The sequence below is a fragment of the Haemaphysalis longicornis genome, unplaced genomic scaffold (genome assembly GCF_048455015.1).
Source record: "Haemaphysalis longicornis isolate Haplotype H1 unplaced genomic scaffold, Haemaphysalis longicornis Haplotype H1 scaffold_10, whole genome shotgun sequence".
Classification (NCBI taxonomy): domain Eukaryota; kingdom Metazoa; phylum Arthropoda; class Arachnida; order Ixodida; family Ixodidae; genus Haemaphysalis; species Haemaphysalis longicornis.
Genome location: NW_027526204.1, coordinates 76,809,862 through 76,830,358, shown reverse-complemented (window position 1 = coordinate 76,830,358; position 20,497 = coordinate 76,809,862). Strand labels below are relative to the sequence as shown.

General features: G+C 46.3%; 1 protein-coding gene across 1 annotated transcript; it reads right to left on the bottom strand.

Annotated features, from left to right (window-relative positions):
• Window positions 1–14,383: 14,383 nt before the first annotated feature.
• Window positions 14,384–18,274, bottom strand: LOC144159906 (uncharacterized). Its single transcript, XM_077691562.1, has 3 exons — window positions 16,865–18,274; window positions 15,586–15,774; window positions 14,384–14,623 (listed from the first exon to the last, which is right to left on the bottom strand). The coding sequence occupies exons 1-3, from the start codon at window positions 18,272–18,274 to the stop codon at window positions 14,384–14,386; spliced, it is 1,839 nt and encodes a 612-aa protein (XP_077547688.1).
• Window positions 18,275–20,497: the final 2,223 nt, after the last annotated feature.

The following is a 20,497-nucleotide window of genomic DNA, read 5'->3' as shown; positions in this document are numbered from 1 at the left end:
CCGCCACATAGAGTTTCTTACTATATACACAATAGAGGAATCGGGGCTAGCGTCTAAGCGGCTCACATCGAGGCCGTCTGTGCCGTCATGGGCCGCCGCCATGCGCACGCTCGCCTTAGCTTCGTCATTGGCTTGGATTGAAACCTTTAGGTGGTCCTAAATTCCAATCCAATGCCACAAAGCACAAGCAGAAGTATGTAATTACATAGGTAAAAATATAGCACGGTCTTTTATCACTTAGGAAACAGAAATTCAAACCTATTTATTTTACTAATAGTCTACTTAAACGGTTATGTCTACTACCCAGAATACCAACCTAGTATTTCACAGTAATGTAAAATTTCGACGAAATACATTAGAGAGTTTTACTTTGCAAATATTTCTTATATAAATGGTTTGAAAAGTTCAGAAAGATTTACTTACGTACCTATGAAAACACCGCCTTCTCATTTAACCGGTCCACAGACCGCCTAGTAAAACAATGGCGGCGGTATATTATCTGATCAGTTTAGATGTAAGAGTGCTGTTAACATATGTACTGCTGCAGCAAAACAAGAAGCGGAAAGCACACAATCTTACCACAAACTACGTATCTACGTTGTGGGTTTTCACATAAATGAATCTTTGCCAATGTTCGCTTGCGGGCATCAGTTATCGCAATTGCTTATAACGTAGTGCAAGTGTCCTAGCATGCAATTATTGACAGAATTGTGTTTATAATAAGCTATTTTTAATACACAAGTTTCCCAAGAACACTCATTTCGCTTTCAGGGCTCGAGTGGGTACACACATTTTACTTTTCAAAAGACGATCTCTGCCTTACCAAATACATGCAGCAAAACAATTTTGAGCTTTTTATTCCATCAATGTTTCGTTGGAGTCAATCTTTCCTGCAGCCCCGTCCTGTTTCATTCTTCGTCAAGTGTAAATAGAAATTTTTGCAAACCTTTTCTTTTGGCTTTCTCAATAAACTGATATGCAGCCAGGTGTATGCTGGGAAGGCAGACCTTCTGCAGAAATGTGGGCACTGCATAGGGCAAGAAAACGTTGTGACCAAAAGTTACCGCAAGCTTTGCTCAGCGCACTTTGATCCAGGAACTTATCGGTGTGGTTTGCAACAGCGTACACCATGTGAGGACGTAGTGACATGAATGTTGGAAGTCCACGTAAAGAAAGCACAGGAGTGCATGCATATGCACACAATTTGTGCACTTTATTCGTATTATCTTTACTAAACAAGATAAAATTCAATTCTACAACATCAAACTTTATGCTTGTACGGCAGTTTTAGGATCATACGGGTCGCATATATGCAAAACAAAAGGCGAGAACTATTTCGAACAGTATAATCATACTGCATTTGTATATCTCAAGCAATGCAGTTAAGCACAACCTGCACATGATGTTCTATTTTCGTGCAGCATGTGGTGTTTCCAAGCTCCCAACTCTTTTCACCTAGATGCACTAATCTAATCCTCATTGCAATTGATTCCGCTGTTCGAGAAAGCAAGAAACTGTCTCGCACATTTCAAAAAATCAGTCCACTTGGACATGTTATGGGCGGCAACCAATTACACTAATTCAGTGTGTTGCTCGAATTTGTTTCACACATACTTCAAATTTACTTTGTTTCTACCATCGTGCTTCTGACAGTGCTCTCCCGCATTTACTAAATGTGCGAGATTGTAATAGTGCCAAGACGACCTGTTCGAACTTCTTTTGGAACTAACAATTCAAACAAATTATTGCTACTTTTCAAGGGGCTGCTATCAATAGTGCGTAATTACATTTACTCAACAGTGTGAACATTGCTTTAAAGAGGTTCCTCACAGTTACAGTGACAAGTGTGCTCACACACCTGTAAGCACAGCCTATGTTGTGATCAATTCGAAGGCATGCTCCCCCGCCATACAAATTCTCATTAGGTCCTGCTAACCGTGCAGTTGAGCGTTCATGCAGCACTAATCAGGCAAAGGTCAGCAAAACATTAGACAAGGATGGTACAAGAGCAGCATATCTAACAGACCCAACATGCTTTTGCACAAGTACTTCACAGATGGGAGGTGAATACACGCACACCAGGGCGTCCTCCGCAGGTTCTATCGGCATCAGTGAGTAGTCTGCAGCATGGTAAAACTAGGCATGACCGACGCTACAAATGTACACGACGGACTGAAGGGCGTGTACAGCACCTAACAGCGAGCTTGAAAGCCGACCAAAAAATTAAGATGTGAGGGGAGAGCGTAAAGTGGCACAATAAAAAAATCAAATTTTGGGATCAAGGAGCAACACTTGCTGTCAGACTGACCATAGGCGAAATGTGTAATAATTCGGAAACCTCCCACAAGAAAGTCTTGGAAGCTGGAGCAAGAATTCTGCAAAAAATTCACAAGGGAGAATGTACAGTGAGGACGTGAAGAATTTTCCTCCACGGTCCATTATTGTTCAGTACGTGCGTATGAATACCTATGCAAGCTATTTGCCTCGAAAGAATCATCAGTAAGGGGATAAAGGTTGTCGGTGGGGGGGTGGGGCAGGCTTTACTGTCAAGCTTCTACAAAACTCAAAGAAGGCGCACAAAAACCCTCCCTCGTGATGTTTTGCTCAATGAATTGACCATCGAGAAATCCTGCTACTCGCATGAGTAGACTTGGGGCCTCATCGGCATGTCGACCTTCGAAACAACAATGAGCGGGCTGGAACAAATGACATGCCACTCACGATAGACACTCATATTTATGGTTTTAGACATGCGACGTCCTGGGTAATGCATTCTGCGTGCTTCCATTTGGGCAGGTGCTCATACATCCGCCGCTTGAAGCGACGTACTACGTGTACAAGTACAGGCTCAGTGTTGTGGCTATAGAGAGCGACTGCTTTATGGCCAAAGGAACTATGGACAAGCCTCTGGTTTGCCGAGTGCGTGAGCCTTCTTTGGACGCCCTCAACATACACTACTCCAACCGAGTAAACGACCAGCAAAACCCTTTTCATGGTGCTCACCGCTTTCCATGGCCTGAAGCAGTTCAGGAATCTTTTTAACTATACGGAGCTCATCCTGAGCAGCACCTACACGGTGAACATGACATTTACGAAAATATGCGGGCCAATTTCTACTACAGAAGTCTAGGAAACATATGTGAGTGGACGCCCGTGTCTCTGTGCCATTCACAGCCACCACGTCGACGACTGCAATAAGGGCACACTGGTTTGCGATGTGGTTTTACGCTATCGAAGCATTCATGTTTTCTGTTTGCACTTTTTCAAGGTAATGCAATTTTGAATTATTCCCGCACACGTATTCTAATCTATATGTGCCAGCACTGACCATTCAATAGTTCTAGTCTTAGTGGGCTGGGCTGTGCCACGGGTCTGTATGAGAAACAAATACGGATACCGCTCCAGCTGGTACACAAGCTCAGATAATCATCCATGTTCGCAGGGTGGCATGTCAAGAATTTTCAAACCTAAAAATTTTCATTAAAATTACGGCGACGATTAGCTGAAACGCAGTTGATTTGCTCAATTTACCAATACAAAACTGTCCTCGATAGTAGGAGGTCAACTCCCGGTTTCCCATTGGACGATGTAGGGCTCTGCTTTCGGACTATTCATTGGATATCCAAAATGAGAATTGATATACCTTAAGCAATAGCACATGCAACTGTCCTGTGTGCTACCACTCCAAAGCTATCATTCCAAAGGAGGAGTACCAGATAGTTTATTATGGATCATCAGTCCTGGACCATTCGCTGAATGCCCAGGGTGCGATCCGGCGCTTGGCCGTACGAGGACTACTTCCAGTCCAAAGGTACTCCTCGTACATCCCAAGGGCGAGCCTGCTAAACCAGAGAAGACCATTGTTACCCCATCAAGAAAAGAATGCAAAAAGTAGGCCATTGTAGTTAATATCGAAGTAAAACATATTTTGTCTCTTTAGGGCAAATCAAACTACTCCTATGAGCGCTATTTTAGCCTAATAAGTAACGCGCACGCAACTGCCCGTGCTCAGAATATTCGTACACTTCAAACTGACGGTGTCGGGAATGGAAAAGAACTACCGCCTAAAGTTACAGTAATCGGCTGGACCTTGTTATTATGAGCACAGATAGCTGAAGTTAAGAAAATTGCGAGAGCTGATGTTGAGACAACGCTGATCACTTAAAATTTGTACCGCACGTAAATGCGTACCAACAGGTACGGTAAGCGACAAGCCGAGATATGCAAAAGTTTATCGTTTTGCCTCTAAACAAAACGGCGGATGAAAGGCTGTGAACATTTGCAGTGGCCGGGGCTCTCAGGCAAAAAAACACACAAGAGAGACTCAGCGTACCTCACATGGCTTACTCGCGCCCGCTGGAGTATGACGAGAGCGTAGTGAATAAGAGGTAGGCATAGCTACAGTTATACGTACCTTGGACTGTGTCCCGGCCAACGTTGGGCACGATAATGCGCGGTTCCACCGACGCGCCGTGCGTGGGCTATCATACCTCTGCCACGATTCACGGCTACCGTGACCCCGCGGCTAACAAAGAACTCGAAGGATTTCGGTGTCTCGGGTGATATCAGCAACGTCTTAGACGCAGCAGTGCATAGTGAATGCATAGACATAGAAAATTCATAGCCAGGCCAAGCGAGCAGCTGTGATATGGCAATAACCACCCACGCAGACATGGATTGTCAGGCGCAGTTTCCACTCTACCATACTTACTAAGAAGCTCAATAAGCCGTCAACCACCGGTTTGTCGCTTGTTGAAGGTCGACGCAAGTGTTCCCCGCGGCAGCCACAGCATCGCCGCGCCTTGGCTAATGTCGCCACGAAGAATCACAGGGCTTGTTTACTGCGGAACAGAGGGCAGCGAGGATATGTATTTGTTTTCCTTGCTTTCCTCTCGGGTTGACGTTCAGTGCTGACATAGTAATGCAATTTCCCCACGCTTCACTCGCGCAGCACCCAAGTAGCTCATACAGTTAGCGAGAATAAGGCCGACCTCCGTGTTATCTCGGAGGGTTCACTCAACCTGGGCCACTGCGACAAAAGCGAGTCTGATTAAAGCACTGCGTGGCAGCGCAATTAGTAATTTTACCGTAAAGCCTCTTTAGGATTACTCATCCTCAACTTCGTGATGAAGCTGAAACCTGATGCGGAGCCATCCTCGGACACCCTCAAAACTTGTTGCTTCTGTTAGGAGAGGACTTTACCCGAAAGCATATTAGCAGGAGGAGACAAGTAAGAGTCACCAGTGAACTCCTTTTCGACGTGTGCACGCCCCCGCCTCGGGTCCAAGCTGTTAGCTTTAGCTTCTTCGGAGAAGGAGGCAGTTGGAGAACTCACTCACTCCAGCCGATGCTGCTGCAGAATAGTGAAGGACATGCATGTTCAGGCCAGTAGTGCCAACAGCATGCCGGAGACTCTGAGTGCCGCCCCACCTCAGCAACTTAAGGCAAATTGCCAAATATTCTACTGGCGTGAGTAGGAGCGACCTCGCTGCTGAGCAGCGATCGCACGCGCCCTTATTCATGATTAAGTATCAAATAACCAAAAACAAAATCGGCACTGTAGTAGTGCTTAGTCACACCTTCATACTCTGTTGGTTAGCCGTGACATGCACAACAGAAACAGAAAGGAAATCGTCTGACTTGAAATAAATAGACTGCGTATTTTTATTCAACTGCACGTGTGGTTAAAGTTGGGTCAAGTGTTACGAAGCACAAATGTGTGCGATGCAAAGCAAACCTTGCAATCAGTTTTCACTTTGTTGTATTGCTTGCAAGCAAGTAACGGAGCCAGGTGGAAAACAGGACCACGGAGAATTATAAGAAAATATTGAATTGCCGTTGGGTGTACTCACGGAAAACTCAGAAATTTAATAGCTGTAAACATAGCGTAAAAAATAAAGCTGAGAAAATTTGAGGGAATAAGTGCCTAAGAGCTCTCGATTCGTTTTTATTGAAACCATTCAGAGTCGCTTTGAGGGCCTCCGAAACAAAAATACTACTGCTTTTAAGCCTAAACATTACCATACCGTATTGAGAGCACGAGCCATAAAGAGGGGGTGGTGGTCTGCTTATTACTGTGTCGTTGACCCGCACGTAGAAATCGATGTATTCGTCGTCGCAGCCGAAATTTGAAGGCGTAGTGATAGACTTGCAAAGTAGAAAGTCATAAGCCCTTACACTCAGTTACGGTGGATTATCAGCGAAGCGGAGACGATAAATAATTTATGAAGGTGCAAACCTGTGGTGGTTAACTGATCTCTTGCTCTTCCTACCAGTTTCTGAATGCTGTTCAAGCCTGTCAGATGGTCTGGAGGCGGGGCAGACGAGAACTTTCGCGGTAGAGATAGTGGGCACGGTACATTAAGGGAGTGTGCGTGTACATGTTCCGCCTACTTCGTGTAAACTAAACTAAACTAAATGCCAACGACCCGTTTAGGGTAGCATACTCAGCCATAGTCCTCGACTACTTAAAGGTCAAACCACCCGGTATCCTAGGGGCATTCAGTATAGACGTTGAAGTTCAATACTACTCCATCCCACACGATCAGGTTGTCTCCTCTGTGAAGGAGTGTATAAGTGAGCACGCCGAAAACAAGTCTTTAGGAATGGTTGTGGCGTCTCTGTAAAAGCTTTCTTGGAACAGTTGGCCTTTTATTTGAAAGCTATGGTTGTGTCTGGGGTGGTTAGTCATATGTACAACGCTCAGGGGTTTGCATTCGATCATGTGTAGCACCTGCATTCAGTGACATTTCCTTACCTCGAGTGGACCGACGTTTGGAGAGTAATTAAGCTTACCAGTTCCGTGTTTCGCATATTTGGGTACGTGCATAATTTTTTGGTAGTGTGTAACCAAGAAGCCTTCGCTTTCATGGTCACTGGTTTTGTAGACCTATTTCAGAAGGTCGGGTTAGGCCTGAAATTCACCTTTGAGTCGCCTTGCGAAAACAGACTTCAGTACCTGGATTTGAATTTGAAATTTCAGAATGAAAATTCGCGCTGATGTTATCAGCCTATGTCTGTGAAGCCAATTCTTAGTTATGTGTCGGGGAATTCGAAGTCGGTCAAACGAGGAATTCCAAAGTCTGTGTTGGGTGCCGCTTTGGATAGGTCATGTGCGCATTGCTTAGAACAGGCTTTTGATAGTCAAGTGCGTCGCCTCCGGGATACCGGTGTCCCAAGCAATGGTTAGTGGCCGGTATATCAAAAAAAAGGACAAGAGAACTAAAAAGAGGAAAGGATGACGTTGGTACGTTTGCCGCATTGGACTGTAGGAATAAGAGGCCGGCAGTAATTCCCTATCTGCACAAAAAATCCCCTGCGTTGAAACAAGTTGGTCCCAGATACAATGTGAAGGTTCTGTTTACTGGACAAAACAAAGTTGGCAGGGTTTGTTCTTTGGTTGAAAAAAAGATTGTCCGGTTACCATCGCGGAGGCAGGAATAAATGCAGTGTGAAACATGAAACTAGGCATGTCAAGTGCAATGTTGGCTGCTTTTATGTGCTTCTACTGGCTTGCGGTGATGCGTACGTAGGACAAACGGGCAGATGCGTCATTGTGCGCCTCAGAGCAAATGAACTGTCCCTGAAAGGGGCTATATTGTCACATCTCGCAGAGCATTGCAGCAAATGCCGGTACCGTGGTGTTTGCAGGCCGCTCTTCTCTGATACAAAGATCGTGTTCGAGCATGCGCGCCAGATGACGACAGAAATAGCTGATGCGGTCCAGATAAGCCAGAGAGGGGAAATTTGTGTCAGGCAAGCTTCTGTTTCCTTACACACCAAAGAGATTGCGTAGTTTGCCAGTAATTGAGTTGCACCGCCCCCCCCCCCAACCCCGGCATTTCATGATGTAGTTGTTTTGTTTAAATTTTTGTGGGTTCTTATGGTTGTGTGTGGTTTTTGGATTGTTCCCATCTGATTATTGGAGACGCATGTTTGGTATGTTGACTGGTAGGGTATACGTTCTTTGTCTTTTCTGATTAAAGTTCAGTGTTGAGTAGGCGATGTTCCTGTGTTCTTTTTCGTTTGTGTCGCATTTATTGAAGTGCTGCGCTTTTTGAAAGTTTTGACATACTACTTGTAGTCCAGGCTCCCGGACGTCTTTTCCGTCGGGGACTCGACTGCACGTGATCTCTCCAATAATATGAGTCAAAAGTAGTGAACTCAAAAAGGAGGAAATGCGTATTTTTTTGTTCTGTCACTTCTATAACTTCAGGTTTCTATCCTGGCGGGAAGCTCTGTTGGCAGTACCCTCCTTTAAGCAACGAGGTACGCTAACAAGGAAGCGCACATATAAACATCTCGTGCTTCAGACGTGTTCGTAAGGTCGATTCTTCCGCATGACGTTATTTGATGATGCAGATAGAAAATCCTGTTACGCGACACATCGACCGCTTGACGGTAACAATGCGATCGCGCGAGTAGCAAGAACTTTTTTTTTCCGCTGAGTGCGCAATTCTGCCGAATAGGGTTCGCTCATTGGAAATCGCATCTGCGGCGCAAATGCAACTCGGTTGCACCCAACCGTTCGGTGTAAGCAGGGATCGGTGAGGCATTTTTAGATTTGCTGCGGCGACATGAACATGAGTTGCTGACTCCTGTAGCCACGTCAAATCTATTGGGGAAACGGCGTCAATTTCTGATAAACGATGTACGAAAACCTCCCACTGCAAAACTGACAAAAATCAAATCGTCATGAAGTAAGCGTGATCTGGAGGTTACAAAGAAAAATGATTTCCACTTGGGAAAAACTAGCGTAGACGGTACTAGCTCAAATTATGAAGAACCCAAACTAAACAGACCTAAAGCCGAAATCTCAGCTTCATGGCACTAAAACAGGGCCACATACGATGTAAATTCGAAAGAATCGTTAGAAAAGTGTGGCAACCTGTACACCGTAATTATAAAACCTCTCGCGGGCGTGAAAAGCGACGTTAGACTGAGGTTTCCCCGCAAGTGACAGCAATAGGGCGCCAGCTGATTCATTCTCCTGGAGTCTTTTTTCACCATCTTTAACCATGTCTCACTCCAATTATTCGTAAATGATTTCCATTACACATTTTTGGTGCTCCCTCATGAAGCTCAAGAAAAAACTTTTTATAATTTTCTGGGCGCCTCAATTGGAACATAAAGGTCTATTGTAAAATACAGAAAGTTTGATATCAGAAGATATAGCCCACTCTGCGAATGTGAAACTCTAAGGATATAATAAAAATTGTTGATGCAATGGATTAGTCTATTTTAAATACACAACGTAAACATTTTTAATCAAAAGTTAAATCTCGTTTAAATAAAGACTGGGCAACGCATTTGAGGTTCAGTCAAACACGTGCGCATTCACTTCACTGGTGCGCAAAACGGCTTGAATCATAATTTTGTTTTGACAAATTGTCAAGCGATTTTATTTACATCCCAGGGTTGCATACTCGGGCACGTTGACGTCAACAAAATCTGGCTTGTAAAAAACGTTTTGTTGGGCATGCCGCTCGGATAATGTGGTAGACTCGTGCCTGCATCACAGTGAGAAAGCTCATTTCCCAATATGTTTTTTAACACTGAATGAAAACCAGTGTAAGGAGCAATTAAAGCACTATTAAAATATTCTTTGTAACACCTTTCTTTACAAGGCTATATGCACTGAATTTTCGCAAGTTTAATTGTGTTATTGCACCAATTGTACGTCTTTCTTGTGAGGGCGTCCAACTTGTTAGGCTCTTGGGGTTTCAGATTGACGAAGGGGGTCCCGTAAGAATGTTTGGCCTTCAAGTTAACTTCAGCAGTAATGAATTGTCAGCTTTCCACTATTCTAATAGGGCACCCATTCATTTGTAGAAAAGAAGCTAACGAGAGTAGTGGATTTATGAGAGTTTAATATGCTTGCCATTAGAAAATGTCGCTTAGGTGGTACGTAGTGAATAATGGAGGTTAATAGTGCACCGGTCAAGAAGAGTGAAGCTAACTTTTAAAGCTCCTTTCAAACTTCACAAATCAAGGTGTGATAATTGCTGGCTATATATCGTTTAGTCTTTTTTAGTTAAAAATTTCTGCCAAAAAATTTACCTTTTTTGTTTGTAAGGCATCAGTGTTAGCGGGCTTCTAGTCGTGAGAATAAACAATGTTGTCCAGTTCACGGTTTTAAAACAAACATTGCGTTATATTTCCGTGTGGTGACTGTACACGAATATAGACCAATAATAAATCCTCTCCCGGTTAAAAATAGTTACGCCAACACCTAGAACTTCGACCATAACACGCATATTTCGATTTGAATATTACTTTCTGATTGGTATATAAGCACAGTACAATGCAATTGCCTTAAACGGAATGGTGATGGTAGTTTTGACTGCACAGAAGTATAATTAAACCAAGTTGAATGAAATTTGAAGAAGAGGGACTCGAAGACCTTCAGATAAGAACAAACCTGTTATGTTTTTTTTCTCTCAGGCCATTAATGCCAGAGGAACGTTGGTATATGAACTGCACAGGACTAGGAATAAATACGCCATTTGCGTCACGTCGTAAAGGAAACACATGCGACTTATTATTAGCGTGGTACCTTGACAAACTGCCAAAACAACCATTTACTCTGAAAACCAGACTTCCCCTGCTAACCCGACTGCGAAAGGTGGACGCTCGGGGTCGTTTCTCCTACTACACTACAGTAACAGCGACGCTACAATACAATGTACCACCAAAGTTTAAACTCAAGTTTGAAACTCAGGTAGGTACTTTTATGATCCTGAGCGTTAAAAACAATGTCTTCTTTCTCTTCTGGGGCCCATGCATTGCTCTTTAATTTAGACCTAATGGGAATATTAAGGAGCAACTTGTGCCCTTTATATTGCTCGTGTGCTCGCTTAACCGGGATAGGGACCCTGTTAGTGAAGCGTTGGTCCCACGAAGGGCCTGTGCACCCATAATGATATTCCGAGGAAGCTGTGCGCGGCATGTAATGAGCCGACGCCTACGTTTGGAGCCTAAAAATGTGGTAGTGTTCATTTGTGCGACCAGTTCAAAATATTTGAAAGGATGGTCGAAATATTATACACCTGGTAGAATGGAGCTTCACTTGCAAAGGATTCGTAGTTTCGACGATCGGTGCTTGCTGTTGCGTTCCAACAGTGTGAAAACGACACAATGGCACCGATAGCTCAATTTACGAAAAGAGTCGCCCTAACAAGTCCTTTCCGGGGTAAGATAAAGTAAAAGCATGTAAGCAGGCAGGCCAGACATTTTCATTTGTTTTAATTACGAATTAAACTACGCCATCATCCTGTAATATGTATCGTTTAACTAAAGCAAATTGGTGGGGCATAGCATCCAAATACGTGATTTAGGCAATCTTCCTGTGCAGTCATGAGCATTGCCATGTTAGGAAATGACGGCGTTTCAGTTAAAAATGCAATGTCAATTACCAGCTGGAAATGAATACACAGGTAACCTAGTGTAGCGCCTGCTTTGAGGACATTCTAGCACCCTCCTTTTTGTTGCGTGACTTCAGAGAAGTAGCGCTAAAAATAGGCCTCTTTTGATCAGTTGGGCAAGTCGAACAATCATATATCCAGCACTGATTTGCCCTTCGTTGTGTCATATCATCAAGGCGCTTAATTTTAGAGCATGTATATGTTGCGTAACACTTCTAAGTTCACAGAAGCAAAGTAGCTTGCATTTTGTGAAATTAAAAGCGTGGGCTATGCATTACCTCAATATAATTAGTATTTTACCAGGTACGACTTTAGAAAGGAGCGAATCATACATTGAGAAAATCCAACGACATCACGAATCCTGAATTCGCTTGCGCGATATAAGAAATGGCTTTAATTTATTTCCTCAGAAGTACGAGTAGGCAGGCTGGGACTAAAGGCTACAAAGCCTGACAGAGGCTCCAGCCCCCTTTGATACAGTAATGATGAGGCAAAATCAAAAAAGCTAGAAATTCTAATGTGAGTTGCAAATATACAAGCAACATGTAGAGCCCAAGACATTAGAGAACAATATGGGAGGTACAGTAACGTACATTAGTGTACAAAGGAGTAAATTTTCAAAAATTGAATATTAAAACCATGAGGAATTCTGCATTTGTAAACTTACTTACAAAAGATACTGTTTCAATTGGCAGCAAAGCCTATTACACTTGGTAAAAGGCTTTTCTGCATCCCACCGCCGGTGACAGTAAATCGTTAACCCCTATAACCTTCAATAGTGCTAAGTATTATAACGCGGTGGCTGTTCGGATGACTTGAACTACGACCAAGAATGGTGAGCTAACTATTTACCATATGTAGTCAAGAAGGTGGTGGTCAAGAAGGTGGTCAAGAGAGCGTCCGGCCCCGCTACTCGCCAGCCACTTCGTCGTCGCCGTCATCTGTCTTTGGTAACGGCGCTATTGGGCGTTGTCAACTATCAGACACCAGAGATTACACCTTGGCTCAGGGCTACCATACCGGTCGGAGCTAAGGCACGGTGAAAGCTGAGATGCGGATGAACAATAGTCTGTGAATATGGAAGAATGAATTGCTTGCCATCACGGGTTCAGTTTTTGTCCTAGCCCCATGTCAACGATGTCTTCAGCCGCGACGAAGCGACGGAAGTTGTAGGAGCCACGCCGGACAAACACTGCTGGTGACACATTTGCGGTTTGTCTCGTCACGACTGGACTCCTGTGGTCTTGATCGGCGTCTCACGTGCTGAGGCACGAGGCGGGGCATCGTAGAGCTGTGGTCACGGCGAAGGTGGGGCTGCCCGACATGGCTCGCTCGTCCTCGACTGTTGCGTCTATGCCGAGATGGTGCACCGCTAGGGCCAGGATGAGCCTAAACCCGCACTCTCCAACAAATATGTAACCCGGCACCTGACAGATGACACAAACTATGACGACGAAAGGCCTAGCAGTGGCGTAGAGATAGACCGTCCGCCTCGCGTGCAGAAGGACCGTTGGTCGAATCCCGGTGCCGGACAATTCTCACCGGATTGAAAATATCCGCGTGTTGATGGAATTGCAGAATGATGCTTGGGGTGCGGCCTCACCCCGGCGACCATCGCCGGTAACGCACTCATTCACAAGAGCAGGATTGGCCACCCTGGTGTAGTAATGAATACGGCAATTAACCCACGGCCCTCAGTCTCCAGTGGCTGTGAAGCAAGTGACCCCGGCGGCGGTGAGACCTGTGACGCAGCAGAGGGTGCTAAGAATCCTTAGATCCGCACAGGCTGCCATTGGAATCGACACCTGGCAATGTTTAACTCGAGAACTTTATCTAGCGAAGCGAGTCTAGAGCAGTTCTTTGAGAAATTAGAGGGCATTAAATGGGATGTATTAGGGATTAGTGAAATTAGGAGGATAGGTGAAGCCCTTACGGTGCTGAAAAACACCTACATCCTCTGTTACCCTGGTCTAGCGGACAGAAGAGAACTCTGAGTGGGATTTGTAGTCAATAAAAGCATAGCGGAAAACATAGACGAATAATAGAGAATTAATGAAAGGGTAGGCGGTCTTGTAATTAGGCCTAATAAGAGGTACAAACCCAACGTGGTGCGGGGCTATGCGCCTACGTCCAGCCACGACGACCAGCTAGTTGTGCGCTTCTATGAAGATGTGGAATCGGCAAAAGCTAAAATAAAAACACAGTATTCCGTAGCTACGGGAGACTTCAATGCTAAAGTAGGTAAGAATCAGGCTGGAGACAAGGCAGTTGGTAACTATGGTCCGGCCTGTAGAAATAGCATGGGGAACCTACTACTAGTCGAGTTTGCATTATGGAATAATCTACGCATCATGAACACCTTCTTCTGCAAACGGGAGAGCCAGAGGTGGACGTGGCGGAGCCCGAATGGGGAGCATAAAAATGAAATACACTTCATATTATGCGATAACCATGGCGTCGTGAAGGATGTGCAAGTGCTCGAAGGGTAAGGTGTAGGGACCATGGTATTGAAAGCTCTTGTATTAGGCTTGATTTGAGGAGGGACCGCAACAAGCTAGTACGTAAGAAGCCGATCAATGAGGTAACCATAAGACGTAAAGTTGATAAATTCAGGATCGTTCTGCACAACCGATATACAGCTCTTACCGAGGAAGCAGAACTTACGACACAGGAAGACAGTGACAATCTTACACGCATTATCACAGAGTGTGCAGTAGAAGTTGGGGGCACGATGGGTAGACCAGGCACTGGTAAACTTTCCCAGGAGACTGTATCAGCCGATGAGAGACGACACGCACACTCAAGTGGTGAGCAGCAAAGAGAGGAAGCTTTATTGTTTCGACGGTTTATATACCCCCCGACCCATAGTTGCTGTTTCCGGCTACGCTGCCTCCAGTGTAGCCTGATACATCTTCCTTCCTTTTAAGAATTACGGAATTTGGTTGAACTGTTCATTATAGTCAAGCTTGACGCGGGGCTTTCGAGGTCTGGTCGATCTCCTTGGAACAGGCTGTGACTGTTGTGTAAAAGTGGTGACCCCTAGCAAGGATTGGGCAAGATGGTCTCCATCTTCTGGGTTCGGTACTGGCTGGCTGGGTTCGAGCGGCTTGAGGATTTCCTGCTGTGGCGGAATGCTGGAGTCGGTGTCGCTCAAGGTGTCGTCTAGGGGCTCCTCTGTACGAAGCAGGTGTCTCCTGTTCCTGCGAAAGCAACGGCCAGTATCAGTTACCAGGCGGTACGAGCGGGGTGAGCATTCCTCCAACACCCGGGCTTTAGAGTTCCATCCCTCATTGCTCTGTAAACGAACTACGTCACCAGGTTGCAGTTGCGAGAGATGACAGCCCTGCATTTTCTGCTTGTGCTTTTTCACTTGAGTCCCCCTTGTATTTCCAAAGTCGGGAAGCCTAGTCCTAAGCCTCCTGCCCATTAGTAGTTCGCTGGGTGACCGTCCATCCTCCAAGGGCATTGTTCTATAGTTCAGCAGACCCAGCCAGTGATCATCGCCAGTGAGAGCACATTTACGCAAGATACGTTTTGCCACTTGCACGCCCTTTTCTGCGAGGCCATTAGACTGGGGAAAACGAGGACTTGATGTAACATGACGGAACTCATATTTGGCCACAAACTGACTGAACTCGCGCGAGGTGAATTGAGGGCCATTGTCCGAATTCACCTCCACTGGAATGCCATGACGGGAAAAGATTGCCTTCAGCTTATGTACGACTTCTGTCGCAGTTGCATTCTGCAACTTTTCTAGCTCCAAAAAGTTTGACTGTGCGTCGTATACCACAAGATAGGTCTGATGGGCATACTCAAGTAGGTCAACACCTACCCTGCTCCATGGGTGTTTGGGTACCTCACGAATCCGGAATGGCTCCTGTGGCAATTTATAAGCAAGTGCCTTGCACGCTGAGCATCTGTTGGCAAAGGCCACAATGTCCGCATTCATCCCCGGCCAAAACATGAGTTGCCTTGCTCTAGCTTTACACTTGGAGATGCCCAGGTGACCTTCGTGCAACCGTTTTAGCAAGTCGGCTCGCATTGATGAAGGCACGACAACACGGCTGCCTTTGAACAATACTCCATTGACAACGGTCAATTCGGCATAGAATGGTCTGTACAAGCCATCGACTGGACTATTGTTTGACAACGCCGATATTACCTGTTGGAGAATGGGGTCATGTTGGGTCTCTGTGACGAGTTTGTCGAGGGTCGTTGGCGCTACCAGGTCGAAGAGGACATGGGTGGCATGCACCTCGATGTCCACTGCGAGGTCGTTCAGCTCTCTGGGGATGTGAGTTTTCTGCCGAGACAGCGTATCAGCCAGGACAAGCTGCGAGCCAGGAACATACTGCAAGGTGAAGGTATACTTCAACAACCGTACGAAGAATCTCTGCAGCCTGGGAGGCATGTCATTCAAACCCTTTTTTGAAATTGCGATTAATGGCTGGTGGTCTGTTTCAAGGGTGAAGTCAGCAGCATACACAGAATGATGAAACCTTTTACAGCCGAACACCAAGCCCAAAGCCTCCTTTTCAATTTGCGCATAACGTGTCTCAGGGTCCGAGAGTGCCCTCGATGCATAGGCCACTGGCCGCCAGATTTCTCCATGCAACTGTAAGAGCACTGCACCGAGGCCTGTGGGTGAGGCATCAGTGGATATCTTTGTGGCTTTCAAAGGGTCGAAGACTGCCAACACTGGTGGCTGCGAGAGTATGTCCTTCAACTCGGCAAGTTCCTCTTCGTGAGGGGGAAGCCACTCAAATTCAGAGTCCTCGCGAGTCAGGCTACGCAGGTTCTTCGTTTTCTGTGCTAAGTTTGGAACGTACTTCCGAAAGTAGTTGATCATGCCCAACAAGCGACGCAGGGCCTTCTTATCTCCCGGAGCCGGGCATGTGGGTCAGACCACAGACCAAACTTGGGTTGGGTGTGATGCCTTCAGCACTGATGACATCTCCCAAGAAACAGACCGAGCTTTGAGCGAATTTACACTTGTTCCGATTAAAGGTTAACCCTGCTTTGCGTGCCGCTTCGAGCACACGTAGCAACCTTTCATCATGTTCTGCTTGGTCTCGACCCCAGATGAGGATATCGTCTATGTAGACGCGAACACCCTCTATGCCCTCAAAAATCTCGGACAACACTCTCTGAAACACCTCTGGCGCTGAGGCTATGCCAAATGGTAGCCGTAGAAAACAGTACCGGCCAAACGGTGTTCCGAAGGTACAGATCTCAGACGAACTGGGATCGAGCGGCACTTGGTGAAATCCAGCTTTAGCATCAAGAGTAGTGAAAACAGTGGCTCCGGCCAGGTCAGATTCGATGTCTTCGCGCCTGGGCAACTGATAGTGCTCTCGCTTTAGGTTCTGGTTTAGCTCCCGCGGATCCATGCACACTCTGAGCGAGCCATCCTTTTTCCTTATCAACACGAGTGGGCTTACCCATTCGCTGGGGCCGGGAACTTTGCGTATGATGCCCTCCTTTTCCATGCGATCCAGCTCCGATTTCAGTGGCGTCCTCAGGGCTTGGGGCACACGCCGTGCTGGCTGGACTATTGGCTGGGCTCTCTCGCGCAGAGTCAGATGGTAGGGGCGGCCCAAACAACCAGTTCCTGAGAACACGTCCGGAAACTGACTAACAATGTCTTCCTCCTTGACAGAGTCGACTCTCGATACTAAACCGAGTTTTTCGCTAGTTCCCAGGCCAAGCAGGGCTTGATGTCCATTCTTGACCACGAAGAAGTCTACTGGTGCTGTGGTGCCGTTCATCTTCAGCTGGAGAGTAACCAGGCCTATGTGCTTGATTATGCCTCCCGTGTAGCTTCGAAGTGTTGCTGGGCTGGGCCGGACAGAAGCATTCTTGCTGAGCTTCCTGTACAGCGAATAGGGCAACAGGTTGGCCTGCGACCCGGTGTCGACTTTCAAGGAGAGTTTGCCTGTTGCACCCACACCAACCGTAACAAGCCACTCGGGACGCGACGCAATCGTACACGCTCCAACATCCAGGATGTCAAACTCCCCTGACGACTCGTCACTGGCAGTGTTCTCTTGGCACGAGCTAGCTGTTTTCCCACGCGCTTGGTCCGTTGCAGTTATGCAGCAGCTCTGCCGGCTCTTGGGCTTTGCAGGGCAGCGGGCGATAAAATGATTCCTCTTACCGCACCGAAAGCACGTTTTCCCGAAGGCTGGGCAGGCTCGGTCATCGTGCAGTGTGTTACACCTTGTGCATCTTGAGCGCCGGACCCTGTGCTTTTCCGGCCGCACGGCATCGACGCACTTCTCCGGCCGCACGACGTCTACGCACTTCTCTTGATCATTCCATACCATGTTTTGCCTATCTGCGGCTTCCGTTGCTTGACAAAGGCGAACGGCTGTTTCCAGCGTCAGATCCGTTTCCTTGGGCAGCTTTGTTCGCAGCTTTTTGTCACGGATTCTGTAGACGACCTGGTCCCTCAACATAGACTCGGCCATACTTGAAAAACCGCAAGACTGAACCTTGATTTTCAGGTCACGAAGAAATTGCTCAAAGGGCTCACCTTCCGCTTGCTGCCTTGTTCGGAACACGTAGCGCTCGTAGATCTCATTTTTCTTTGGGACACAGTACTCCTCGAACTTTTTCACTACCACATCGTAGTCGTCACGGGACTCTCCGTCGGAAAACTTGAAGGTGTTGTACACCTCAAGCGCCTCTTCGCCGGCAACGTGCAGGAGCAGCGCGACTTTCTCGGCGGGCTTCTTTGAGGAGAAGCCGGTCGCTAACATGAAGATGTCGAGGCGCTGCCGGAATCGCGTCCAGTTTACCTCGAGGTTGCCCGAGCACACGAGCGGTGGCGGCTGACGTAGTGCATCCATTTTGCAAAGGTGTCCGAAGCAGGGTTACAACATTACGGCGATAATTCGGCTGCCGGCTGCGCCATGTATCAGCCGATGAGAGACGACACGCACACTCAAGTGGTGAGCAGCAAAGAGAGGAAGCTTTATTGTTTCGACGGTTTATATACCCCCCGACCCATAGTTGCTGTTTCCGGCTACGCTGCCGCCAGTGTAGCCTGATACAGAGACGAAAGTTCAAATTACGAAACGCCAAAGCATCACAATCTCCACCACATCATAGAACTAAACATTATAGAACTATCGGAGCTTTCGAAGTTAATCAATAAGCGTAGCACAGCTGACATACGGAAGTGTAATATGAAGCGGACCGAATATGCTCTAAAGAACGGAGGCAGCCTGAAAATGTGAAGAGGCTTTTAGGCGTGGGGAAAACTCAGATGTATGCACTTAAAGACAAGCAAGGCAATGTCATCACAAAAAGGGATAAAATAGTCATTGTAGCCGAGACGTTCTATGGGGATCTGTACGGTACCTAGCACACCCAGGTTAATGCCGAACGAGAAAGTAGCTCAGGGGAGATAGACATCCCACCAGTAACGACAGAAGTAAGGAAGGCTTTGAGAGAAATGAAAGGGTTCAAAGCCCCTGGTGAAGATCAGATAACAGCAGACCTCTTAAAGGACGGGGGGCAAATTCTTCTTGTAAAACTGGCAAACCTGCACACGCAATGAATAATGACCACGAGTGTACCAAAATCTTAGAAGAACGTAAACATCATCCTAATCCAAAAGAAACGTTACATGAAGAACTGAAAAATTACAGGCCGATAATCTTACTGTCGGTCGCTTAGAAGGCACTTGCCAAGGTAATCGCTAACAGAATTTCTGCCAACTTAGATTTCAGTCAACCTAAAAAACAAGCAGGGTTTCTTAAAGGCTATTCAACAATTAACCATATTCACACGATCAATCAGGTGATAAAGAAGTGCGTGGAGTATACTGAACCCCTATATATAGCCTTCATAGATTATGAGAAAGCGTTTGAGTCGGTCCAAACCTCAGCAGTCATTCAGGCATTACGCAATTAGGGTGTAGACGAGCATTATGTAATACTAGAGGATATTTACAATGGGTCCACAGCTACCATCATGCTCTATAAGGAGAGCAGTAAAATACCTATAAGGAAGGGCGTCAGACACAAAAATACAATCTCTCCAATTTTATTCACAGCATCTTTACAAGAAGTATTCAGAACATTAGATTGGGAACGGGTTAGGGTAAGGGTTAAAGGGACACTGAAGAGATTTGTAAACATTGCGGTATTACTAGAGAAAATTGTATACCGGAATCCATAGGCCTTGTGTCGACCGCTCTGAGTGCGTTTACGCGAATTTATGCAGTAGAAAAATCAGTTTAAAAATGCTGTCCTCCTCTCTGCACCCTCGCCCATTTTCTGTGGTCTTTTCGTTTGGCGTCAGGTTGAGGTGAGCTGCAATTGGCTGCGCTACTTCACGACTTGCCGACCTTCCGACAAAGTCAGTCCGCCCAGCGTTTAGCCGGCCGCCGCCTGGTCATCGCAATTCGCTCGCTCAGTTGAAACTAAGCCACAACACATTTGTGAACGGAAGAATGTGCCTTTCTTTACTTTGTTAGTTTGTACACTGTATCAAGCTCTTTGTCCGGGTCGCTCCGCAAAAGCGCTGCACAAGTGCACATGCGGCTCTTCGCTGACTGGTACGCTAGTAGGAAGACGTAAGGCCCCTGGAAGGCGGGAGAAGAGTTAGCGAAGTCAGTGTAGGTAATAAAGAAATAACATCAACTCAAACGTTTACCGTACAGCGCAAAACTAGGGAGCAGGAAGCACTTTTTTGCGCTGGATGAACGAGCACAGCGGTCAGCAATACGACCACACATCTGCGAACGCGTTTCCGTCTAAGAAATGCAATTACTAGATGTGAGATATTGTGGAATTTTGGGGGACGCTTACTGCGCGACCGCTATACAACAAATAGTCACCTAAGCTACTTGAAATGCTAAAACTAAATAATATGGTAAACTAGTTCTATATTATATACCACTGACGTGCTGTTGCCACAAGCATCGATTACTTGCGGGCAGTGGGCACAGGCCAGAATCAGCAGACCGTTGGCCTGGTGTGAACACGATTTTTACAATACAGGCATGAGTGAGGCAAGCTCCGAATATGCGGGAAACGTGCATGGCATTTGAGCGTCTGCGGTGA

Excerpts from the sequence above, each read along its gene's own strand:
- LOC144159906 (XM_077691562.1), bottom strand. The coding sequence starts at position 18,274 with ATGGATGCACTACGTCAGCCGCCACCGCTCGTGTGCTCGGGCAACCTC. Across the intron at positions 15,775-16,864 it reads TTCCCGGCCCCAGCGAATGG|TATGTTCCTGGCTCGCAGCT; the intron begins GTAAGCCCACTC and ends TTCACCTTGCAG. Across the intron at positions 14,624-15,585 it reads ATGACCCCATTCTCCAACAG|GAACAGGAGACACCTGCTTC; the intron begins GTAATATCGGCG and ends TTGCTTTCGCAG.